The sequence below is a fragment of the Callithrix jacchus genome, chromosome 17, assembly GCF_049354715.1.
Source record: "Callithrix jacchus isolate 240 chromosome 17, calJac240_pri, whole genome shotgun sequence".
Taxonomy (NCBI): domain Eukaryota; kingdom Metazoa; phylum Chordata; class Mammalia; order Primates; family Cebidae; genus Callithrix; species Callithrix jacchus.
Genome location: NC_133518.1, coordinates 41,555,386 through 41,579,249, shown reverse-complemented (window position 1 = coordinate 41,579,249; position 23,864 = coordinate 41,555,386). Strand labels below are relative to the sequence as shown.

The following is a 23,864-nucleotide window of genomic DNA, read 5'->3' as shown; positions in this document are numbered from 1 at the left end:
TGAAAGCAGACATTTGGGTAAACATATAAGAATGTTTACCAAGGAATATTTGAAATTGCAAAAAACAAAAAAAAATTAGAAAAAATTTAACAGATTAGAAGTGGTTCAGTAATCAATATCTGCTATATTGATTCATAGTAACTGTGACTGAGTTTAATGAAATCACTTCCTTATTGAGTCTTAGAATAATTCTTCAGTAAACATCCCAGTTTACATAAACACACATACACTTCAGCAATTTAAAAGCATCTGAAACACTTGTAAAATTTTATGCACCATAAAACAGGAAATTTTTTGTGTTTTGAAAAAAGTTAAAACTATATATAGGAATTTGTGACAAATTCATGAGAAATATTAGGTAAAAATATTCTTTTTTTTCCGAAAAGAATATTTTTAAACTGTTGTTTTTGACTTTTCCTAATACTAATAATACAGGTATTGAGTTGTACCTATACGGCGATATTAATGATTTGTGGAGTTCTGAAGATGAAGTTAGTACAACACTTTAGTAATGTCTAGAAAGGGCCAGTGGGTGAGAAATTTAAAAGCTAGTATCAGATTTTTCTCAGTACTATATCTTTTCCGATTCAGAATTGACTGTACTTTCTTTTTATCTGCCTGGCTTAAATTTTTCTCTCATACAATGAAAGTCTTATTATATTAAACTTTATTTAAATTTTATTTGGAAAGAATTTTATTATAACTGTTTTTACATTATTAGGAATAATTCTACATGTATATTAAAAGGAATCTTTCGGCTTGTTGTGGAACGTACACAGTACCCAAATACTAACCATAGAAGGTCTTGCAAGGTTCAAGTTTCAAAGGCAAAACAGTGTTTGTTCTGTTATGCCAGTAATGTTGTTATCACAGTCAATATTGTTTGTAAGGAATTTTGTTTGTATATACATAAACATTCTGAGTTTGTTTGTATATGGGTATCTTGTTTTGCCCAGATTTATTTGACAATAATACACACACACACACACACACACACCACCTTGTCCCAGAACATAAAACATTTTTTTTTAAACCCATTCATTCTTTGTGCTTCAGAAACACTTTATTATTCCTGTACCAGTATTGATGACTGACCAGCTTTACACATAGTTGCCTGTTTGTGTTTCCACTAGACTGCTTCTGGAAGGACAGGAATATTTTTCTTCATTGTATCCTAAGTGACTTACTCATGACTGTCTTTCAGATTTTTATTTTCTTCTTGTCTGACTCAGAACCACTGCAAGTTTCAGAATCAATTAAAATGTGAATACTTATATTTGCTAATATATGAAATGTATACATTGCTTTATTATTAAGGTGTATGCTAAACAGATAAGGTCTTTACTAGCTGTATTGATTATTTCCTAATAACTCTGTGACTCAAGTTCATGTGTTTTCTAGATTGATTATAGGTTCTGCTGAAATTACTAAAGGCACACATAAATCTTTTTTTATTTTTTTAAATTTTCATTTTAATAGTTTTTGAGGTGCAAGTTGTTTTGGGTTACATGGATATTTAGTGGTGATTACTGAGATTTTGGTGTACCTGTCACCTGAGCGGTATACACTGTACCCAATATATAGTCTTTTATTCCTCAGCCCCTCCTATCCTTCCAAGTCCCAGAAGTCCCTTGTATCATTCTTATGCCTTTGCATCCTCGTAGCTTAACTCTCACTTATAAATGAGAATGTACAATATTTGTGAATATTGTTACTCAATATGAGTGAAGTAACTCAGGAATGGAAAACGTAAAGCTTCTTGAAATCACTGTACTGTGAAGTATGCAGAAACTGTTGATTATTCATTTCATTTAACTGATGCAAGGAAAGTTTGTTGCAAATGGAAGGCACACAGATAGATTTAAAGGCACACTTTAATAGATTAACATAAGCAGAATCTATTAAAGTATGCTTATGTTGAAGCTCAAACTTTTTCTGTCAGGAAAGAAGTGTTTTATAAAATTGTCTATAAAATATTGATGGAATATTTTGCAAAAAATGCTTGAGGTATGAATTGTATTGTTTTGCTTATGTTATTTAAGCTCCAAGACAGTGAATAATAAAATGTGTGGACTGTAAATATGGTACACTCTTGTTGCCTTGACGTAGTGTATTCTGCTTATTTCTAAAGTCAAGAAGAAGAAAGTGAAGATGAAGAAGATACTCAAAGTTCTAAATCTGAAGAACATCATTTGTACTCTAATCCAATCAAAGAAGAAATAACTGAATCCAAGTTCTCTAAGTACTCTGAAATGAGTGAGGAGAAACGAGCCAAACTTCGTGAAATTGAGGTTAGTGTTGCGGTGAAACTTAAATTACACTTTACTGGCTTTTCACTTTTTCCACCAAACTAAGCTTCCTCTTTGCATCAGACCTTAGTATATACTGTTCCCTCTCTCTGCTTAGAACTCCTCATACCAGGTGACTTTTCTTCAGGCCTCTTAGTTCAACAATCTGTTCACTCACAGTATCCTTTTCTTACCCTTTTGGATTTGCTTGCTTCTTTCTATTTATTTCTGTGTGATTTTACATGTATTGTGGGTTATGTATGTGAATGTGTATTTTTTTCGTTTGCTTACCTGCTGGCTTGCTTATTCAATGTCTCTTTTCCCCATTAGGCTGCACTTTCCATGAGGGGAAAAGAATATGTCTGTTTTCTCTTCATCATTGTATCTCTAGTACATGGCACATAAGAGATCCTCTGAAGAAATGGATTCTAATATATATAGATTTTATATATATGTACACACATGTAATACATTAAGTGTTATGTACTGTGAGAAATCCATTTCATATGAGTGTTCATAGTATGTAGCTAGGAAAAAGTAAAATATTTTCTGGCATGTTCTAGTTATGTTTACATTTTATTATATTAGGCTCATTTTAAATGTCTGTACCTGTAATATGGAGGAGAGTAGACATTGAGTGGGTCTTAATACTAAAAGGTAGGGAAATGTGCAGAAGAGCCCAAACTATCTCAGGCAGACATTTTCCTATTTTCCCCCTCTCTCCTGTCTATTTTTTGTTGTTGTTGTTTAGAGATAGGGTTTTTCTCTGTTGACCAGGCCTGGAGTGCAATGGTGCGACCTTAGCTCACTGCAATGTCAAACTACCAGGCTCAAGAGATTCTCCCACGTCAGCCTCATGAGTAGCTGGGACTACAGATGTGCACCACTGAGCCCCCCAACTAATTTTTCTTTTCTTTCTTTCTTTTTTTTTTTTAAATAGAGGTGAGGTCTCACTATGTTGCCCAGGCTGATCTCTCCCTCTCCTTTTTAAATGCCTTTTGTTTTGTGCAAAGCTATTCGGACATGTCAGAGAGCGAAGGGCTTTGTAATGCCCTCAAGGGGATGAAATATTCCCAGTAAATGCTAGCAGTAGTTTAGCAGTCAGTCTCAAACCTCAAAAGAATTTATGAGAGTGAATTTTGATACTCTGTACATTCATAGAACAGTATTTATGAATGCCTGTGTATGTCAGTACTGTTTCCCTTGCTAACTTACAATACTTGTCACATTAGTTACCTCACTGCCACTTCTCCACATAGTTACTGTTGGGCTGATCAAGTTCTTGCTCACCTCTTTGTCAGACATCACCAAACTGAAGAGTAAACAGAGACAACATTATGTTTTAACCTTATATATAGTCAGCATGGTGTCATTTATAAGTAGAAATGAAGGATTTTCAGAGTTGATTAATTGATTTATTTTTTCCTGGGATGTATTCATATACTTTTTCAATATGATATTTAGGGGGATAAGATGTGTCAGTAAACACACTCACCTGTGCACCTTTTCAGCCTATACATGCCCGTCTTTTACTCCTCTCACCTTACTAAAAGGTCTGCCTTTCTGACCTGATGAAACTATTGGAGTAGAAACAGACTTGAGTTAAATAAAAGTATATTTTCTTGATAATAAAAGCTATTCCCTTCTAAATGCCTGACTGTTTAGAATGTTTTATTTTCTTATTAACTTGAAGAGAGGAAACCATATAATTTTGCCTTTTTCTGTTAACTTAGGTGGTTTTTATAAACCTTGTTCTTTCCGTATATGTGACACATGTGCATGCACATTGCATACATACACGTTATATGCATACATTTTCAAACTTTATGTGCTCTTTTGTAATCTGACCTCTCCTTTGTGTATTCAGTGATTATTTCTTCTGGTTTCATAGTGACTGCCTCTCACAACTTAGTTGTCTTTCTGTGATTTGGACTATGAACTAAGTCCTGATTTTAAACTGTATATCTTGGTTTAATTTTAGAATTATCTAATACTTCTCCCATACATCCTTTGAGAGATTTAGTCATATGGAATAAAATTTCACAACAGGTGGCAAACTTGGACTAGAATTCAGGAGTCATGAGCAAACTAGGGCTTTTCCTAGCTCTCTTCTCCACCCCTAAATTTGGATATCCATTTCTAGATTTAGATTCCAGTGAGTACTGACCCTTTTATTGGAGAACCATTAAATAAAGAATAAAGTTCTAAATTAGTTTCTCCAATTAGTTCAATTATATACTATGGTATATATACTATAATTTTCCATCCCCACTTGTGTCCTGATAAAGATAACCTATAGCTGCACATTTTTAAGCATAGAATAAATAAAAACCAAATGATTCGTGTTACAAAATACTAACATCCTTTGTAAAAGCACAAAAATCTTGTAGCTATATGATATCGTGGTGGCCAGAAGCAAGTTCTTAATCTTTCAGATACCACTGAGAGCAGTGCCTAGGTTGGAGTTACCTTTTCTTGTTCTACTGTTGTCCCCATTTCTATCAACAAGGTTGGAAGAGTAGAATAGTGGGTGGGGAACCAAGTGAAGGTCTTTTGTCTTGTTGGAAGAGAGAGATCATGTTCTTTCCTCTTCCCTGGGGAAAGAGTGAATAGTTGAGTTGGAAGGTGATACCTGTCTGAGGCCTGAAGGCAACAAGTGATGGATGGTTAACAAGCCATTGCATGGGCCACTTCCTTTTGTGTTGAGACCCTTGATCATTTGTTTTCTGTGTGCCTTGGACTTGTGCTTGAGCCTCAGTTAGACTATATCAACAGGAACTGTTAAGTAGGGATTGCAGTGATTTTTAAAAATATTATCTTAGGAATCCCTCCTCTCCCCTAAATAACAGTCAGTCCTGTTGTTTGACTCTCGAACACTTAACTCTTAAACTGATTTTCTACAAATACATTTTGTAGAAGAGTCATCTTGGTCACTAGAGGCTTCACACAGTGATGAACTTAGCTGTTTATGTTGCCCACCCCACATCCCGTTGCTTTCTCAGCCTTACATCCCGTCTTTTAAATGCAGTCATCCTTAAAATACACTGACTTTTAGAGAGCTTTGAAAGAAGAGATGGAGAGAACATCAAAGCTCTGGTTATAAAAGATTCTGATTATGGAAGTGAAAATATGTCTGAAATCCCAGCACTTGGGAGGCTGAGGTGGGCAGATTACTTGCGGTTAGGAGTTTGAGACCAGCTTGGCCAACATGGTCAAACCCTGTGTTGACCATACAAAAGTTAGCCAGGCATGGAGGCTGATGCAGAAGAATCGCTTGAACCCAGGAGACTCTGGGAGGCGGAGGTTGCAGTGAGCTGAGATAGCTGCCACTGCATTCCAGCCTGGGTGACAAAAGTGAGACACCGTCTCAAAAAATAAATATATTTTTTTAAAAAGTGAAAATAGATGGTAAAAGGACAAAATTGGAGAACTTACAAGTAACATTCATGAAGTCAGAAACAGTGAAAATACCACTTGGGGCCAGGCCGTGGTGGCTCACGCCTATAATCCCAGCACTTTGGGAGGTCGAGATGGATAGGTAAGTTGAGGTCAGGAGTTCGAGACCAACCCAGCTAACATGACAAAACCCTGTCTCTACTTAAAAAACATACAAAAATTTGCCACTTGGGAAGCTGAGGCAGGAGAATCGCTTGAACCTGGGATGTGGAGGTTGCAGTGAGCCAAGATTGTGCCACTGCTGACAGAGTGAGACTCTATCTCAAAAAGGAAAAGAAAAGAAAATACCACTTGGAATGGGGTGGGAAATGTTTCTGTAGCTTGTTTCTATTCTGTTGGAAAGACTATAGTAAAGGGATTAAAAAGCAAATGAGGTCTTGTTTTTGAAGTATAAATAATATGCTGTAGCGGCATTTAGTTCATTTAAAGGACATACCAATGTCTGAATAAAACAGGATAAAATGTTAGCATCTACAGGAATTTCATTAGACAAGAATGCTTCCTCTTTCTCTTTGAGTGGAACAATATTGAACAGATTGGCAGCCCAGTGGTACCATCCAAGATCCATGTGCTTTCTACAGCTTGGAGGATCTTCCAGGTCCTTACACTTTTCACCTTATTTGCCCTCCTTTAGAATTGAAGAAGAAGGTATTTTCACCCTTGTAAATTTCTTGGATAATTTAAGCTCCTCTAAGCCTTAGTTTTTATTTTAACCACTTTGTGGAGTCTTTATTTTTAAATTCAAAATAAATCATGCATTTATTCTTTTTAGTATTTTTATATAGTACAAAATTTTGATACTTAAATTTCCAGAATAAAAAGTAAAATTAAGCTCACTTATTGCAAGTTTTTTTCTCTCCCTGTAACTGATTTTACTAGTTTTTTCAGATCTTTATGCTTTGCAATATATAAGTGTATTACATGTATCTGTTCGTGTGTTAGCCAGAAATCTCTGGGTAAACATGTAGTTGTTCTACTTTTACAAACAGTGTTGCAATGAGTATCTTGTACAGATATCTTTGTGAACTTATATAGGTATCCTGAAGGATAAATAAGAGATGGAAGTTTTTCTGGTCCGGGTTTTTTTTTTTTTTTTTTTTTAGATGGAGGTTTGTTCTTGTTGCCCAGGCTGAAGTGCAGTGGTGTGGTCTCAGCTCACTGCAACCTCTGCCTCCCAGGTTCAAGCAATTCTGCCTCAGCCTCCCGAGTAGCTGGGATTATAGGCAAGCGACACCACACCCAGCTGATACTATATTTTTAGTAGAGACAGGATTTCTTCATATTGGTCAAGCTGGTCTCAAACTCCCAATCTCAAGTGATCTGCCCACCTTGGCTTCCCGAAGTGCTCGGATTACAGGCGTGAGCCTCTGTGCCTGGCCTAGTCTGTTTTAATCAGCATTTACTCTTATTGTCTTATAAAGTACTCTCCAAATATGATTTAACCTTTTCTTTGTGATTTGAGGTCTCGTGATTGCACTGTGAGTGAAACGTTCAGACTGTGCACTTTTGCGTGTTTGGTCTTACATGAGCTGAACCAGAATGCCACGGCCCCCTACCCCTGCCTCTTTGTTAAAAATGTTTATCTGTGTTCTGCTGAGTGTAATATCTTGCTGCCAACCTTGCTTTAGCAACCTTGCTTTTCTAATTTATGGAACCAGATATCAAAGTTGTTATAATTGCGTTGAGAGAATAAATGGCTTCTTACAGCCGTGAAGCCTGTTTCATAGTTTTTGAGTCCTCTCATGATCACAGAAAGCTCCTATCTGATCAGTTGACTTTTGCGTAGTTGGGCTTGTTTGACAAGTGGCCCTCAGGTGAGGTTGTAATTTGACTGAGTACTAATTAGTTACTATGCTGTAGAAAAGAAGCAAAATGTGCTTGAGAAGCGAGAATGATGAAAATACTTATTTTCAAAATGTTTAATTTCACAGCTCAAAGTTATGAAGTTTCAGGATGAACTGGAATCTGGAAAAAGACCTAAAAAACCAGGCCAGAGTTTTCAGGAGCAAGTAGAACACTACAGAGACAAACTTCTTCAACGAGTAAGAAATAAGTATACCCAATAATACACATTTTTTGAAGTTATTTATTTGACTTCCTAGAATATTGGTATATTCAAAGATGATTTCAAATTACGTCCTTTGTGTAAATTTTGAATACCAGTAGGCAATTAGAAACATTTGAAATTTGATATTTTGAAAGTATTTCATTTTGGAAAGGAGTTCAAAGGCAGCAGCACACTTTTATTCTGGGTCCTACCTGTGGACAAGAAGATTAATTCTGCTAAGAGCATGCTTTCAAAACTGGAAAACCCTCAGGATGAGTCATATTTGTGGCAGGGAGACACCAACAATCCTGAGAGGTGGTACAGAAAGAAAAAGATGGAGGCAGAGTTTGGGAAGTTCTGATGTTGAGAAGTTTATTTCATTTCCCATGGTTTCCATGGAGGGACAGCAAGTGGTAGAATACTTCATTGGTGAGTTCTGAGTGTTTGAGGGACTTTATTTTCTCATGCATCACAAAATATATAGGAATATGCAGAGAATTTTAGAACCAGGAATCCCAGGAATTTCGTTGGGACTGCTATTAATTTTGACTGACATTGAAAAAAAAAACCCCAATAATAGATTATATAGAAAGTGAAATAGGAAAGAGCCATAAAAAGGGAACATATAATCATTATGAAGCTGTTAATGTAAAAAACTGGCGATGGGAAGCAGTCTGGTAAAGCAACTGTGGTGCTGCTCAGACCTGTGGAATTCTGGTGCTGCTCTCCTAGGCCAGTCACTGCAGCCTGCTTTTTCTCGGAAACTGGGTTGATATTCCCAATTTTATAAGATTCTGAGTTAGATAATAGCTACTGTTATTACTGTTACTCTTTATTATAGAATTCGAATGTTTAAAATATTACATGTATTTTATTTGTAGTATGGTTCCTATAAAATAGGCATCTCAATTAGGAAATCATTTTCATTATCAATCAGGAAAATGCATCCTACAGGTCACCAGAGGAAGTCAGTCTCCTCAGCACCACTCTTTAAAAGTTGCACTCTTTATATTTGGAAAAAATATAAGTAAGTGAGATTTTGTAAAAGATGTTACTTACCTATACTCCACGGGTCCCTTTGGAAATGCTGGCAGGTTATTGATCTGCATAGAAGATTACACCTTGAGATGGTCACTGGTCCTGATGGTAGCAAGCACAAAGTGAATAATACTTATATTACCACTTTAGTCTCTTTGTGCTCTATGATTATAATTGGAGAGAAGGAATATTGTCCTTGCCTGATACTGTATATAGTTGTATTAGAACACAGCCATGCACATTGACTTAAGTATTTTGTATGGTGGCTTCCACTCTGCTGTGGCAGAGTTGAGTAGTTGTGACAGAGACTGTATGTGGCCCACAAAGCAGAGAGTATTTACTGTATACTGGCACTGTACAAAAAGTGTTTGTCAACTTCTGGAATAGGCACTTTTCACCTTTTAAAAATTAGAAGAATCAGCTAACACACAGCTTTCTTGAAGCATGTAAATCAGAGAAATTAAATTCCTGTTAGTGAAGAACTAAGTTAGTTTTGTGGATTTATTTATTGTCTGTAGCCACTCCTTTAATTATATATAGAAATCAGAATTTCAAATGAGAAGTGGCAGTTGTAGCATCTGGGGATAAATATTTTTTTTGTTTGTGTGTTTATACAATTGTAGAGTCATGTAGTCAGTTTTTAATTTTTATAAATTAGGATTTAAAAACTGCAGTGTAATTGGTACTTGTTTCCCGCTAACAGAATTTTGATGGAAGATTATTGTGAATAACCATTTTCCTTTTCCAGCCTTTTTTCTGTGGTAATAGCTATTTTTGATCAAAGCAACTTACTTAAAGTTAGAGAAATCACTTTCTACTGACTGTTTTATTGTAACTTATGATAGAAAGGGCAGTACATTGTTAGCTTTTTCTGATTCGAATTTTTTGGCAGGTGGGACAGTGTGGGAAGAGCTCTGACTCTAGAGCTTGGTCTCAAATTCTGACTTGACTCTCCTGTGTGACCATGGACATGGTGCTTAATCTTTCTGAGTCTCCATTTTCATTTCTAGAATGAGGATAATAGTAATTTTCTTAGGGATGCTTTAAATGATTACATGAAATGGTCCGTGGAAAGTTGTTTAGTACATTGTTTGGCTTATGGTAAGCACTTAGTAAATGTTTAGCTGCTGTTGCTAGGATTAGTTTTATTCAGTATAAGCAGAAGAAATGACTAGTTTTGTTGGAGGAGTATATTTTGTTTTTTTAAAAACAGTATTTTAAGTAGCAATTTAAAAAATTATTTCCTGTAAGAGAAAATACTGTTATATAAATGAGATCATTATATAAACCCAAATTAATATTTTTAAACAACTTAATATTTTCTTTAAAAAATAACAGGAGAAAGAGAAAGAGTTAGAAAGAGAACGAGAAAGAGACAAGAAAGATAAGGAAAAATTGGAATCTCGCTCCAAAGACAAGAAAGAAAAAGATGAGTGTACTCCAACAAGGAAGGAAAGGTATAACATTTTTCATATTTAATGTATATACTGGTTTCAAGATTTGCAGTGGTTTTATAATATTTTCATCATTGATGTCAGCAAACTGGAAGTATTTTTTCATGATAAACTTGTTTGGATCCTGCCTGCAGGAGGCAGAAGTAGCTGATAAGTGGGGCACTTAGTTGGCACTTGACTTAGTTAACTGGGGAATCATGCCTTTACATGGTTTATATGGTATCCTTAGCCTTAGTTCAGTGTGAGAATTCAGTTACAGTATTAGATATCAAACCTGAGGCTTAAGTAACAAAACAACTTGCTAGATCTTCCTTGTTGCATCCAATGTAAGTATTTTTTCCAGTCTCAGTGCTGAGGCTGCTACTTGTAAACTTGAGTCTCAGTCTTATCTTGAAAGGAGATTGTATACATAGGCCATAGCTCTCTTCAAGTCTTCTTTCTAATGAAAAGCATTTCTCTTTGTTTTTATTTTTTACTCTTACAGTTCCTAAATCTCTGATTTAGTAAAGAAAATTGCTTCCCTTAACAGAACTGAGGTTTTCCTAATAAAAATACCAAGCAATTATAAATAAAAGTCTAGCTTAGTCACACTACAGATGGTTACAAATAGCAAGTTATGCCAATTGGTTAAAAGTCTGACCTTTTTTTGTCTTTTATTACTATTTTGACATAATTTTAGATTTATAGGAAAGTTGCAAGAATAGTATAATTGATAGATAGCCTTCACTCACATTACCCAAATGTTAAAAATAAAGTATTTCTACTTTTGCTTTATTCTTCCTCTTCTGTCCCACCTCCAACCATTTAAGAGTAATTTGCCAACATGATGCCCCATTCTCTTAACCACAATAAAAATATCAGTTTAGGAAATTAACATTAAAAAAAAAACTGATATTCAATCCAGAGACCTTAATTAAATTTTGGCAATTGTTTCAGTAGTATCTTTTATTGCAAAAAGAAAATCCAATTAGTTGAATTCGTTTGTTGTCTCTTGACAGCCTATCTTTAAGACTTATTTGTTCTTGCTACAAAGGACTTTGAATATTGTTAAAAGTAATATTACATGGTTAGTGAGAACAAAAGTTAGAGTAAGCTGGTAGGAGTTAATAGCTAATTTAGTAAAGGAAAATGAATACCTGATCCTTTGCTCATTTATGGAATGTTTTGGGGCTTTGTTCCATAGGAAGAGGCGACACAGTACATCCCCCAGCCCATCTCGCAGTAGCAGTGGTAGACGAGTGAAATCCCCATCACCAAAATCGGAGCGATCAGAGCGTTCAGAAAGATCTCATAAAGAAAGCTCACGGTCCAGGTCATCTCACAAAGATTCTCCTAGAGATGTTAGCAAAAAAGCCAAAAGGTAAATGCAAGTCATTTTTGCTAATATTTCAGATACCAATTTTCTTGTCATTTCACCAGCTTTTGAAAATAATTTGGTTGGCATACTTTTTTTTTAAGGATTTTAGAAAACCAAAGAGATACACTTTCATTTTTGGTTATTCCTTCCCACCTCCTCATTCCAATCTCTTTCATGACTGAAATACAAGGCTTCCAACAAGTGAGGACCAGCCAAGAATTTTAAACATCATATCCAATGTTTCCTGTGGAATAGGGTTAGCTGCTTTACTTTTCATTCTGTTCTTTAGTTTCTATAGAATATTCTTTGATTTTTGTCAAAGCTGAAAGAAACACACATTTTTTTTCCCCCATAGCAATATTATTAGCAAGTTCTTGGGTAGAGATTTTTGAAAATACATATTATAAATACCATTTTTAAAGTATGTAGTATTTTATATACTTTTTTAGTTCCAGAAAAATGGTTCAGAAATGTTTTATTTATCTGGTGATACATTGAGGAATTTTCCTGAGAGCTGAAACTGCTTTATGTGCTTTATGTACTTTATTATTATAACTATTATTATTATTATAACTATTTTTAGTAAAATCTTTGTAGAATAGATACCTTTCTCCTTTTCTAAATGGCACCTGAATATATATGTATGTGTTATATATGTATGCATATGTACATGTATATTTATTGATTAGAGTGATCTTCATGAATAGCACTTAAAAAATTATAGCATCTTAAATGATGCCATTGAATGATACTGCAGTAGTTGTTTGCTTTAAGATGATAAACTTCAAAGTTGCTGTGTTTTTTAAATTTTGTGAATGATCTTAAGTGCAACTTTGAACTTTATCTTGTAGATTAAAGGTTCAAATTTGGGGATTAACAGTCATTTGAGGAGCTTGTTAAAAATGCACATTCTCAGTTCCAACCTCTAGAGATTTTGATTCAGTAGAGCAGTGGTAAGGCTCAGAAATCTGTCTTTATACACAAGTGCTGTACTGGTGATAATTGATGCAGTGCATAGTAAGTACAAAATAAATCTGTTTGTGTGTATGTACAATAGACAGAGTTTAAATTTTAGAAGTTTTTTGTCTTACTCCAGTGATTTTTCACTGTGCTCTGTTAAAGAGAATTTTTGATAGTTTAAGGATAATCAGTTTGGATCACATGAATACTTTGATCAATTGGGATTTTTCGTTTGTTTCCTTAGATCACCATCTGGTTCAAGGACACCTAAAAGGTCTAGGCGGTCACGATCTAGATCCCCTAAAAAATCAGGGAAGAAGTCCAGATCCCAGTCCAGATCTCCACACAGGTCTCATAAAAAGTCAAAGAAAAACAAACACTGACGTAGATTTTTAAGATGCTGTCACTTATTGGAAATGCCATTTGTTTTGTGCCTGAATGGTCTGTTTTTTAAAAAAACAAAAACAAAAAATCAAATGAAAGAGCATTCCTGGGGTTTTTTGTTTGTTTGTTTGTGAATGCATGTGTAAACTCATGAGTAACTGCAGCTGTAGATCTGTCATTGTTTTATATTGTGTAATTACTTTCATTGTGGCTATTTCTCAAGGTGAAATTTTATTGTGCTAATGAATTTCATCAGAAATGTGTATAATGGATCTGCTGGCAGTAGTAGTGTTTTGTTTTAGGATGTTGTGACTTAGCAAAAATAATACAGATGTCTTCCCCCCTTTTGTAGCTTTGACAATTTGAATTAGATTTCAAATAAAATCTGAACAGAAAACTATAATGTTGTTTTTTTGCCCCACTGGTGATACTAAGTCCCTTAAGTCCTACTGAGTTTCACACTACTGTTGTGTTTCATATACCTGATGCACTTTATAAGCTCCAGTGTTCAAGTAGCTTAAGTTTTATATTTACAAAGATGACTAACCAAATTAAGGGACCTGAAACTCCTATTTGATGGTTTGCTAACCATTTTCTTTGATAAGTTTCTCTTGGGTAATACTAATACCCAGATATCAAAGACTAGGTAGATATGGCATGGTGTTTTGTTAGTGGGATGCCTGGATAAAACATTTTTTCACAGAAGCAATATGTATTCCATACATCCAACCCATGTTGTGAGTAACTACTTACTTTTAGGGGAAAATTAAATATCTTCTTCATTTCCTCTTCTATCATGAAAGAAGTTTATTTGTAAAAGAAATTTTCTAACAAGGTTTGGCCATAGAATTCTCTTGTATGATAGTTGACTTTTTATAATCTTCTGTAAGCTGTCTTTCAAACACCGGCATCAAAACATTTTTTTTACAAGTTTCTGTTTAAACAGCTTAGTTGGTTTCCTCCCCACTCCCAAAGAGACTTGGGTTTAGTTATAGCTTTAAGTAAAATTTAAAAATAAAATGTTTTCAGGAAACTTAGTATCTAATGGTTTGTAAATTCAAGGTGCAAAAGTTGATTTAAACCATTTGCAGAGTTGAACTCTATTATGAAAATAAATTTGCTAAGGTAGGAGGAAGAAATAAAACTTGTGTAATGTTGGTGGTCGTAATATTGCTACAATTATAATAAAGGGTTATGTAGAATTGAACTGACACTATTATTTGTGAATCTTGATTTCAGTTTTTTATGTAGGTACTTTATACAGTGATTTGGGGGTTTTTTCCCTCCCTAAAAGAGAAGGTGGAAAATACTCTAACAATGGATCATTTTGATTTAGTTTGCTTTTTAATAAAATCTTTCAACTTGTTTTACTTAATCTTGCCTAGTCACAAATTAAGATGCTGTATCCATGATTTGGAGAGTAGCTATCTTAGCTGAGCAGTGAGATATACTATTTCCAAACTGCACACCTATAATAGCTTTGGAAATGAGCCAGTCACTGTTTTACTTAATGGTTCTTATCAGCATGCAAATATTGCTTGAAAGTTATTTCCTTATCATTCACTGTTTGGTTAGTCCATTTTGTTAGGAAACATTAATTCCTAAGATTCATTCAGAATAATGAAAAGTGAACATTTGGTGCTGATACTCAACCTATAAATGTAGCCATTTAAAAAGTAACATTTTTTTCTCCCCTGTTCATTGCTTGGGAGAATGGAATTTTATAACTACCTTACTTTGCAAAAATAATGGTAATGTTGAATTGGTGGTGATTTTGGCATTCCATCTTACACTGGTGTCTAGTATAGGCTTAGAAATAATTGGTCAGGTAATTTTTCCAGTCAAGTTGCAAGAGGTGCTTATTTCTCTCTTTTTCAAAAAAAGACATCCTGGAGAAGCAGGATTGAGTAAAAAAGTTTAGGTCAGTTTTGGGTGCTTATTTGTAATATTTTTCCTACTGCAGTGGAGTTTAGCAGTTCTTTTTATCTGGATTCAGATATGTATCATAGTTTATCTTACAGTGGGTGAAACTGACATTGTTTTGTGAGGATTTCTTAGGCCTGATAGAATATATATTCTGTGAAGTTTGTTCATGTGTAAGTACTAGATTATATTGGATTTTTTTTCTTGAATTGCAAATGGTATTATTAGATAGGTTATTTCCAGTTTTACTTCATGAGAAAATATCTAGAGTAAACCTACTTAATAACCTTATGGATTCTATGAAAATTTAATGGGATCAGAAATTGGTGACTGATAAGGGGGAAGATATTCTACCACGTTTTTACAGTTGTTCATTATTCATGTTTCTTGTCTAAAGAACACTCAAGTGACAGAGCAAAATTTTTATAGGTTGATTAGAATGTTCATAAGCATGGTCTTCCAGTTATAGGAAAGACCATGTTCCATCTATAGACACCTACTGTCCTCTACCACAGCTACATGCCAGAGTGGTATCCATGGTTCTTATAAAGGGCATGACTTAGGCTCTTCACCCTCCAACTTAATGTTTATACACAGGGATTGTTTACTAGGTTAATGACTTTTAACTCCCTTCTTTTCTATAGGTGAGAGAAAATGAGTGTTGGTCTGTTTCTTACCAAAGAGAGAGAGACCTGTGATGGAAAATGATCATGTCTGTGAATTTTGTCTTTGATATTGTAGTTCCTTATTACAGATAGTAAGCATATAGGAATTTCTGAGCTATAACATGTTTAGAAGTTAGAAATTACAGAATGAACACAGGAAAAAGCGCTGACTCAAAGGATGCTCTTGTTTGGCTCGGAATGTTTTTGGCTTTTCTGCTAAAGGTGGCAGAAATTACACAGACCCGATTTTTCTTCTTTTTTGAGACGGAGTCTCCCTCTGCTGCTCAGGCTGGAGTGCAGTGGCACGATCTTGTCTCACTGCAACCTCTGCCTCCTGAGTTCAAGCGATTCTCCTGCCTCAGCCTCCTGAATAGCTGGGACTACAGGTACCTGCCACAATGCCCGGCCAATTTTTTGTATTTTTAGTAGAGATGGGGTTTCACTGTGTTAGCCAAGGATGGTCTTGATCTCCTGACCATGTGATCTGCCTGCCTTGGCCTCCCAAAGTGCTGGGATTATAGACATAAGCTACAGCTCCTCGCCTTGATTTTTTTTGACTACAGACCTTTCTTGTGGGCTTACCCTGAGACTTTTATCCCAATTACTGAATCTTGGAGAGAATACTTGCTTATTTATGACTTACGTATTTCCCCCCCAAATTTTAATATTCTTGAGCACGTGAAAATACTTTTGAGAAATTTTGACCATGATTAAATTTAGGTTTATTAGAAATATTCTGTACATATTTGCCTCCATGGTGGCATAAGTTCTGAAGAATTATATGACCATGATAATAGTTTATCATCATTATTATCATTCATAATAAGGGTAAATCTCTGTATTGCCAAAGAGACTTAAACTGTTCTGATGACCACACAGTGTGATTTCTTTAGCAGAGAAGGTTGGTTTTAAAAATAAATAATGCCACTTTTCTAAGACTGTACAGTTTAAAAATAGGGTTTGTTTTTTTTTGTTTATTGTTTTCCTCTTCTATTGTTTTAGTGAAAAGCCTAATCACAGGAAATTGTGCAGATACTAGTGAAGATACTAGTATAAGTTTAAAGAACACGTGACTATACAAATCTCACATTTACAAAGTGCTTGGTCTCTTCATATTTCACACGCATGCTTTAGAATAGATTTTAAGGAGTGTTTAATTCATTATCCTTTTGACTTTTAAAATTTTTGTTATCAACTTCCTAGGACTTACAATATACAAATAAGTACAAATCCCAGGGGAAGTGTTGTGATGATAGACTAAAAGGTGGGAATGTGCTGCTGTTCCGTGAGCCTTGTTCATTGTTGAAAATTTGATGCCTCACTGTTTATTCAGTACCACCTCATGGAGCTTCAATGTAAATGGATTATATGTATAATTGGTAATTTGTATAGTTTTGTAGATTAAATGCAGTCATCATGTCACATGTAATTGTGCTTGGAGTATTTGTGTTTTATTCTTTTACTTCAGCGGGTTCTTGTCTGTTACATCTCTGGTGATTTGAAATATCAGGAAAGAGTTTGTCAGAAGTTAGAATAATATAGTTGAAATTAGCTTGGCTAAAATATTCTACAGTAAGACAATTTCTTTTGGGTGAACTGATTCTTATAATTTAGTTACTTTTGATGTAAGGATTAGGTTTTGTTGAGCTGCTTTCCAGATCAGACTGTCACTTTATAGTTTTTCTACATAAAGATTATATAGTTGCAAACAAAGCTTGTGAAATTTCCCCTTTGTTGCTTCTTTTGGTTACTTTAATAAAAGTACATTGTTTTCATAGCAAACTTAGACTGTTCATGTAATTTTCTCCGTATTGTTTTTTCGAATGCAAGCTCAGTAAATGTCTAGTTTTTCAGCATCTTTCTCTCAGATGAAATAAGTGATGTGACATGTTTATCAGTTATGGCTAAAATGTTAAAATGTTATTACATCTTACATGTTTAAACTATAATCAAATATTTTCAGGCTAGATTGTTCTCTTGGTTAGGAAATTTCATTTCGTTATTGGTTCCTTTTTTAAAAAGTTACTCTTTATTGCATTGAGAAAAATTGTAAACATTCTACAGAAGTAAAATAGTACAGTGAACATTACATACCATCAACCTGCAGATAACTTAGATGTATCTCTAAATATTTTGTTTTTAAAACATACCTGTAGTGTCATTGTCATATTAACAAATCATTGGTTCTTTTTTAAAAAGACAATTATTTTAATTGTGATAAAATGCTCATAACAAAATTTGCCTCTTAACAAAGTGGTGTTAAGTATACTCATATGATTATGCAGCCAATTTCCAGAACTTTTTTGTCTTGCAAAATTGAAACTCTGTACCCATTAAACAACTCATTTCCCTCTTCCTCCCTGTCTCTCAATATCATCATTCTACTTTCTGTGTCTGAGTTTGACTACTCTAGGTACAGCATATAATTGAAATCATACAGTATTTGTCTTTTTTTGCGACTGCCTTATTTCACTTAGCATATCATCCAGGTTTATCCATGTTATAGCATATGTATATTGTTTCCTTTGTAAAGCCCACTGTTTCTTTGAAGTTTCTGTTTTCTTTTGGAATTTGAAAATGATTTAGCCCAAGTGGTTCATTAGTATTTTCTATTTTGAGTAAAACTTCAAAAGAGAACATGTAATACCAGGTGTATATACCAACTACTCCACTTCAACTATTTTCACTTTTTGTGCTCTCTGTTCTCTTTTTTTTTGAGATGGAGTTTCGGTCTTGCTACCCAGGCTGGAGTGCAATGGCGCAATCTCGGCTTACCGCAGCCTCCGCCTCCTGGGTTCAGGCAATTCTCCTGCCTCAGCCTCCTGAGTAGCTGGGATTACAGGCACGCACCACCATGCCCAGCTACTTTTTGTATTTTTAGTAGAGACGGTGTTTCACCATGTTGACCAGGATGGTCTCGATCTCTTAACCTCATGATCCACCTGCCTCGGCCTCCCAAAGTGCTGGGATTACAGGCTTGAGCCACTGCGCCTGGCCTCTGTTCTCTTTAATGGTTTCATATGATGTACTTTGATATCAACCCTTCATAGCATAGGGTACAAAATATATTTTTGAAGCAAACTGATCTTGAAATTGTAGTGAATTGGTACCATTAATGACCATACTTGAATGCTTTTTTAGTCTTATTTGTTGCCTGATGAAAAGTAAACTTAAAATTTTAACATGTAGTAAACTCAGTGATTGGATTAGATATTCATTTTTGTCACAGAGAAAGGAAAGCTTTTTTGATTTATTTTTCAAGTTATTTTCTTTCATCCTTAGGAAATATGGTGTATCAAATTGTTTGGGAATAAATAACTTTGATTTTCAAATGAGATTTGACATGGCACAATGTTGAAGGAAGAGGAAAGGCCTGGGCTGTTTAGTCATATTTGGATTTGTATACCAGCCATTTGTCTTTGTTAGCTGTGTGATCTTCTGAAATCTTATTTTATCACCTATAAAGTGGGGATATTAACCTTGAATGGTTATTGAAAGGATGAAAGTACATGTACATCACTGGCAAACAGTAGTCATACAGTGGTGCTTAAATATTTAGTATTCCTGAAAACTAATGGTAGGAACATGTTGTAACTAAAACAAGATAAAGAATAACACTATAATTCCATAGCACTGATACCTTTAAAAGATTTCCTTATGTTTGATTTATATTCAGTTAACAGATTTTATAAATTTAAAGTTGGTGATATGTTGGCATATTTATTGCATATAGAATACCACTTTGTAATCTGCTTTCCCAGTATTTTAGATGACATTTCATTCTTCCTCTCCTATGAGAAAAACTCTTACATAGATTTTAAAATACACTTTTTATTAATTGTCATTTGTTACTGTGGATTCCACTAACAAAGTTCCTGGAAGGAGGACTCTCCCATAAAGGAAAATCTAAATGTAAACAGTTAAAATAAGGGATATGTGGGAAAAGCCTGGAGAATAGTTCAAAGTATGATGAAGCACTGGATTCTTTGTCCAAGTTCAAAGTAAAAGAAAAATCTGTAGATTATCAGAGTAGAGCAGCAGTATGCAATTTTCACAAAATGGGTGGACAGAAAACAGTATCCTGTAAGAGAATTAAGAAGAGGGCTAGTATTGTGAGTATAATTGAATTTCATATTTTGTGTATATTTGCAAATTACAGTTTATATTTTCAGATTATGCAAGAATAAGAAATGTACCCTAAAATTAGTTTTAGAATACAGAGTTCAAACTCTGTGGAATTTGGAAAGGAAATTACAGTTTAAATTCAATTCAGAAATCAACCATTTTGTAGTAATGTCCTCAGGACACATGAAGTTCTTTGATGTTCTCACAACTGCACAAACTAGAAGAGCACAACTTTGATTAAAAATACGATTTGGGTTCTCCATATAGCTGAAACACTGACTTTGGGATATAGCTTAGCTACCTAGGCCTTGCTATATAGTTTAGCTACCTAGGCCACTAAATATTCTTATTACATGAGGGTGGTATTAGATAATTGATATTGTTTGGATGTTTATCCCCTCCAAATCTCATGTTGAAATGTAATATTTCCAGTGTTGGAGGTGGGGCCTAGTTGGAGGTGTTTGGATCATGAAGACACATCCCTCATGAATGGCTCAGTGTGGTGGTAGTTCACATGAGTTCTGGTTGTTTGAAAGAGCATGGCACCTCCCCCCTCTCTTGTTCTTGCTCTTCCCATATAATATGCCTGTTCTCCCTTTCCACCATGATTGTAAGCTTCCTGAGGCCCTGACCAGAAGCAGATGCCAGCACCATGATTCCTATGCAGCATGCAAAACCATGAGCTAGAATAAACCTCTTTTCTTTATAAATTGCTCAGCCTTGGGTATTTCTTTAGAGCAATACAAAATGGCCTAATAAAATTACTTTTGTTTCAGCATATTTTGTTTTATTGCACTGTGCAATAGCTATTGGATGTGAGGGGTATATTAAGAACACTTACGAAAATGTTTTTCAGATGGCTTTTGAACATGCTAACATTTTAATAAAGGATCTGTCATATCCTTCATTTCTAGGAAAGTAAGCAGTCTCTCTCATGGGATGTAGAAAGGTATCAAAAACCCAAAAAAAAAAACATTCTAAGTAGCTATTTTATATTTTCTAATCACAATAACATTTAGCTAATAACAACTTAAACTGTAAATTTCAAATTTACATATGTATAGCTTACATATTTCATAGAATGCTTATCCTTAGCTTTGGATACATCCTATCTTATTTTAAGAATGTGTTCTTCCCAGAAAATATTAAGCATGTCTAATTCTGTGCCAAATACTATATATGTGTAAGTTCCACAAAGTAAAAATATCAAGTGTTTCTCAAGAGACATATAAAAATACTGTTTTAATTTTGAATTTATTTCCCTGAAAACATGTAATTTGACTTAAATAGCAGGTATGTTAGAGAAAGTCTCTATGCAGGGAATGGTCTTTGTACTTGTTTGTTCTCATGACTGACATGACATGGAACTTGTAAAGACTCAGAATATTCTTTATTTGCATGTATTTTGTAATAAAAGTGTATTTTGTCTATATTACATAATAAAACCATGACTAATATATATGAAAAATGAGAGAAGAGTTTGGTATTAAGATAATTACCGTCCACTGTATATTTCACAGCCTATAATGCCATTTATAAGTTTCAGAATTCAACTGTCTAGATCAGTCAGTGTATTTCTAGAATAGTTTATCTTAAAACATTATTCATGACTATCAATCAGCATATATACTGATACTGTCCTCCCAATTTCGTTCATTGGGATTGAATTTCAAGTTCCATAGTGAAATTTCAAAGTATTAGCTATACAGATCACCACTTCATAGCTTTTCTTGTATCTTGTATATGTCCGTATATAACTTGGATTATAGAGAAAAGCCTTGAAGCTATTTTAGTGTACTCCTACCTACCCTTCTTTATTCCACCCTTGGGCCGTATGTCAGTTTATCTTGATGTGTCCTTGCATAGTACCCACTGGGGATCCAAGGAGCCCTGAGGGTCTTGCAAAGCTTATGACTATATGGAAAACGGTTTACCTCCAGTTAAACAGACCCTTTTCATGAAAATAGAGGAGGATGTAATCAACTTCTGAAGAAAATAGAGGACTTGCCCTGCCCTACTTGCCTCTTCTGATTGCCATGCAATACATTTATTCTCCCCACTTTTTCTCTGCAACCTTGAGTTCTTTCCTTGCAATGTCTTGGAGATAAGGTAAACATGATCAGCTGCCTGGTCTTGGGTAAGATGGTATTTCTCTCTGTTAAATTTGTACAGATTCTTACTTTTGACTGAAACACTGCCCCAATGCAAAAAGAAAGACTGGGGCAAAGAGGTGAAATATTAGATAGAATTACTTTCATAATAATCATATGTAAATCAATCTAGTTGCCAAACCTCAGGATCTTTGAGTTCTTCAGATATTTTGTGTGGAATGTGATTTCTGTAGATTAATTTTGGACTGTGATCATCTTCAGTGAGTCTAGATGAGCTCATATAGGGCTTGAAAAAAAGTTCACAGAAGCAGTGCGCCTCCTTGACAACCTGGCTGTTTGTACTGCGTGGTCCAGTGGGACTTGCCCAACCGTAGAACAAAATACCTGGACTCCAAGAGACCCAAAGACTCCCTTCAGCCTTCAACCATTGCAAGGCAATCATTTACCAGCTGAGTGGTCTCAGTCAAGATGTTTAACCAAGGTCTTTTGAGCCCATTTTCTCATTTGCAGCCTTTACAGGATTCTTCAACAAGTTGACCTTCTATTACGCACCAGTTACTGGTGATATATTGTGGTGAATAGAACAGAAAAGGTCCTTACTGTCTTGGGACTTACATACAAATGGGAGGAGCCAGACAAAAATTTGAACAAGGTAATTTCAGATGTTAAAATGTACTGAAAACAGGGTGGTAGGATAGAAAGTGAGGGAGGGGTACTTTTCTTAGGGTGGTCAAGGAGAAACACTGTTGGTGAGGTTGATAGGGCACTTTCAGGCCAAAGGTGCTGGAAGTAAGCATGTTTAGAGGGAGACCATGTTGGCATGTTGAGAAATGGAAAGCAGTCAGTGAGGTTCAAGTGCAGTGAGGAAAGGACAGTGTGGTATAAGAGAGCTTAGGTAGGGCTTGACATTTTTAAGCAAGGGAGTGAGTGACCTGATGTAGTTTCAAAAGACACTTCAGCTGCTGTGCAGAGACAGAATGGGAGAAGGACAAGAGGAGAAACAGGGAAACCATTTAGGAGGTTCTTGGCTGTGAAGATTAAATGGGATCATGTAAATACAGTATCTAGCATGCTCCAAGAACATAGCAGCTCTCTAATAAATAATTTAACTCTTCATCATTTCCTTGTATCTTGTGATTCCTTTCCCTGCAACAGGGGTATTATTCACCCTAAGATTAACTTCACTTGACTGCTGTCATACAGAAGTCAAACCAGTAGATCATCGGGACATTAGCACTCCTGTTGCTCTTAGGCTGGTTTAGGAGGAAATTATAAATTGTGTAGACTGTAGAAGCATTCTTTAATGTCTTTAGTTCACTGCCATCCACTGGTACAACTACCTACTGCACTGTAGAATGTTAATAGATGTTACTTGGAAAAAAGAGTTGTGTGGTCAACTAAGTTGGGAAATTCTGGGCTAAGTAGGCTTCTTTATAGCAGTGCATCTCAGAACCTTGAGTATGTACTGTATATCATTTTCCAAACACAACTGATCTCAGGGGCCTAAGGTTTCACAAAATACTTTGGAAAACACTTTAGAATTAGGATTGGGCGACTTTGTTTTCAGAGTCTAATGATGTAATTAATGGGTTGGCTATGTGTCAGGTTCTTTTGGTACAAACAGAAGAGACCATCTCTAGCTAAATCAAGAAAAAAGGAGTTCTTTGGAAGCCTATGGAGGCTCAGAGAATTGACAGTGCATCTGGAAAGCCAGATGTGGGAATCAGCAAGACAGGAGACGGGCAGGATAAGAAAGCCAGAATCACAGGTGGGGGCAGTCTGGCCAGGCTTCACCCTTCAGCCTCTCTTCTATCTTCTGGAGGTTCCAGTTATAGGAAGGGGACACCTGATGGGCCTAGCTTTTCATGTTACAAACTTTTAGAAAATGTAACTTCAATGACTACAAATGATCATTTGCTGTAGGTTACTTTGCCAAGACCCCGTTGTTAGAAACTGAGTTGTTTCCCTTTTTTTCTTTTCTAAGTAATGCCATGATGAACATCATCATGCAGAACATTTTTGTTTTCATTCACTTAAAAATTATTGGAATTGTTGG

General features: G+C 35.2%; 1 protein-coding gene across 9 annotated transcripts in view; it reads left to right on the top strand.

Annotated features, from left to right (window-relative positions):
* The window catches only part of U2SURP (U2 snRNP associated SURP domain containing), a 56,707-nt gene extending 38,779 nt beyond the window's left edge, over nucleotides 1-17,928 (top strand). For 6 of the 9 annotated variants that reach the window (XM_078354041.1, XM_008983714.5, XM_078354038.1 and 3 more), the window contains 5 exons: nucleotides 2,132-2,291; nucleotides 7,676-7,786; nucleotides 10,168-10,286; nucleotides 11,467-11,643; nucleotides 12,845-17,928. In XM_078354041.1, the coding sequence (XP_078210167.1) occupies nucleotides 2,132-2,291; nucleotides 7,676-7,786; nucleotides 10,168-10,286; nucleotides 11,467-11,643; nucleotides 12,845-12,983 (706 nt within the window). In that variant the 3' untranslated portion in view covers nucleotides 12,984-17,928. The remainder of the gene's footprint in view (nucleotides 1-2,131; nucleotides 2,292-7,675; nucleotides 7,787-10,167; nucleotides 10,287-11,466; nucleotides 11,644-12,844) is intronic. The other 3 variants (XM_078354040.1, XM_008983715.5, XM_078354039.1) reach the window with 1 other exon arrangement.
* The last annotated feature ends 5,936 nt before the right edge of the window (nucleotides 17,929-23,864 follow it).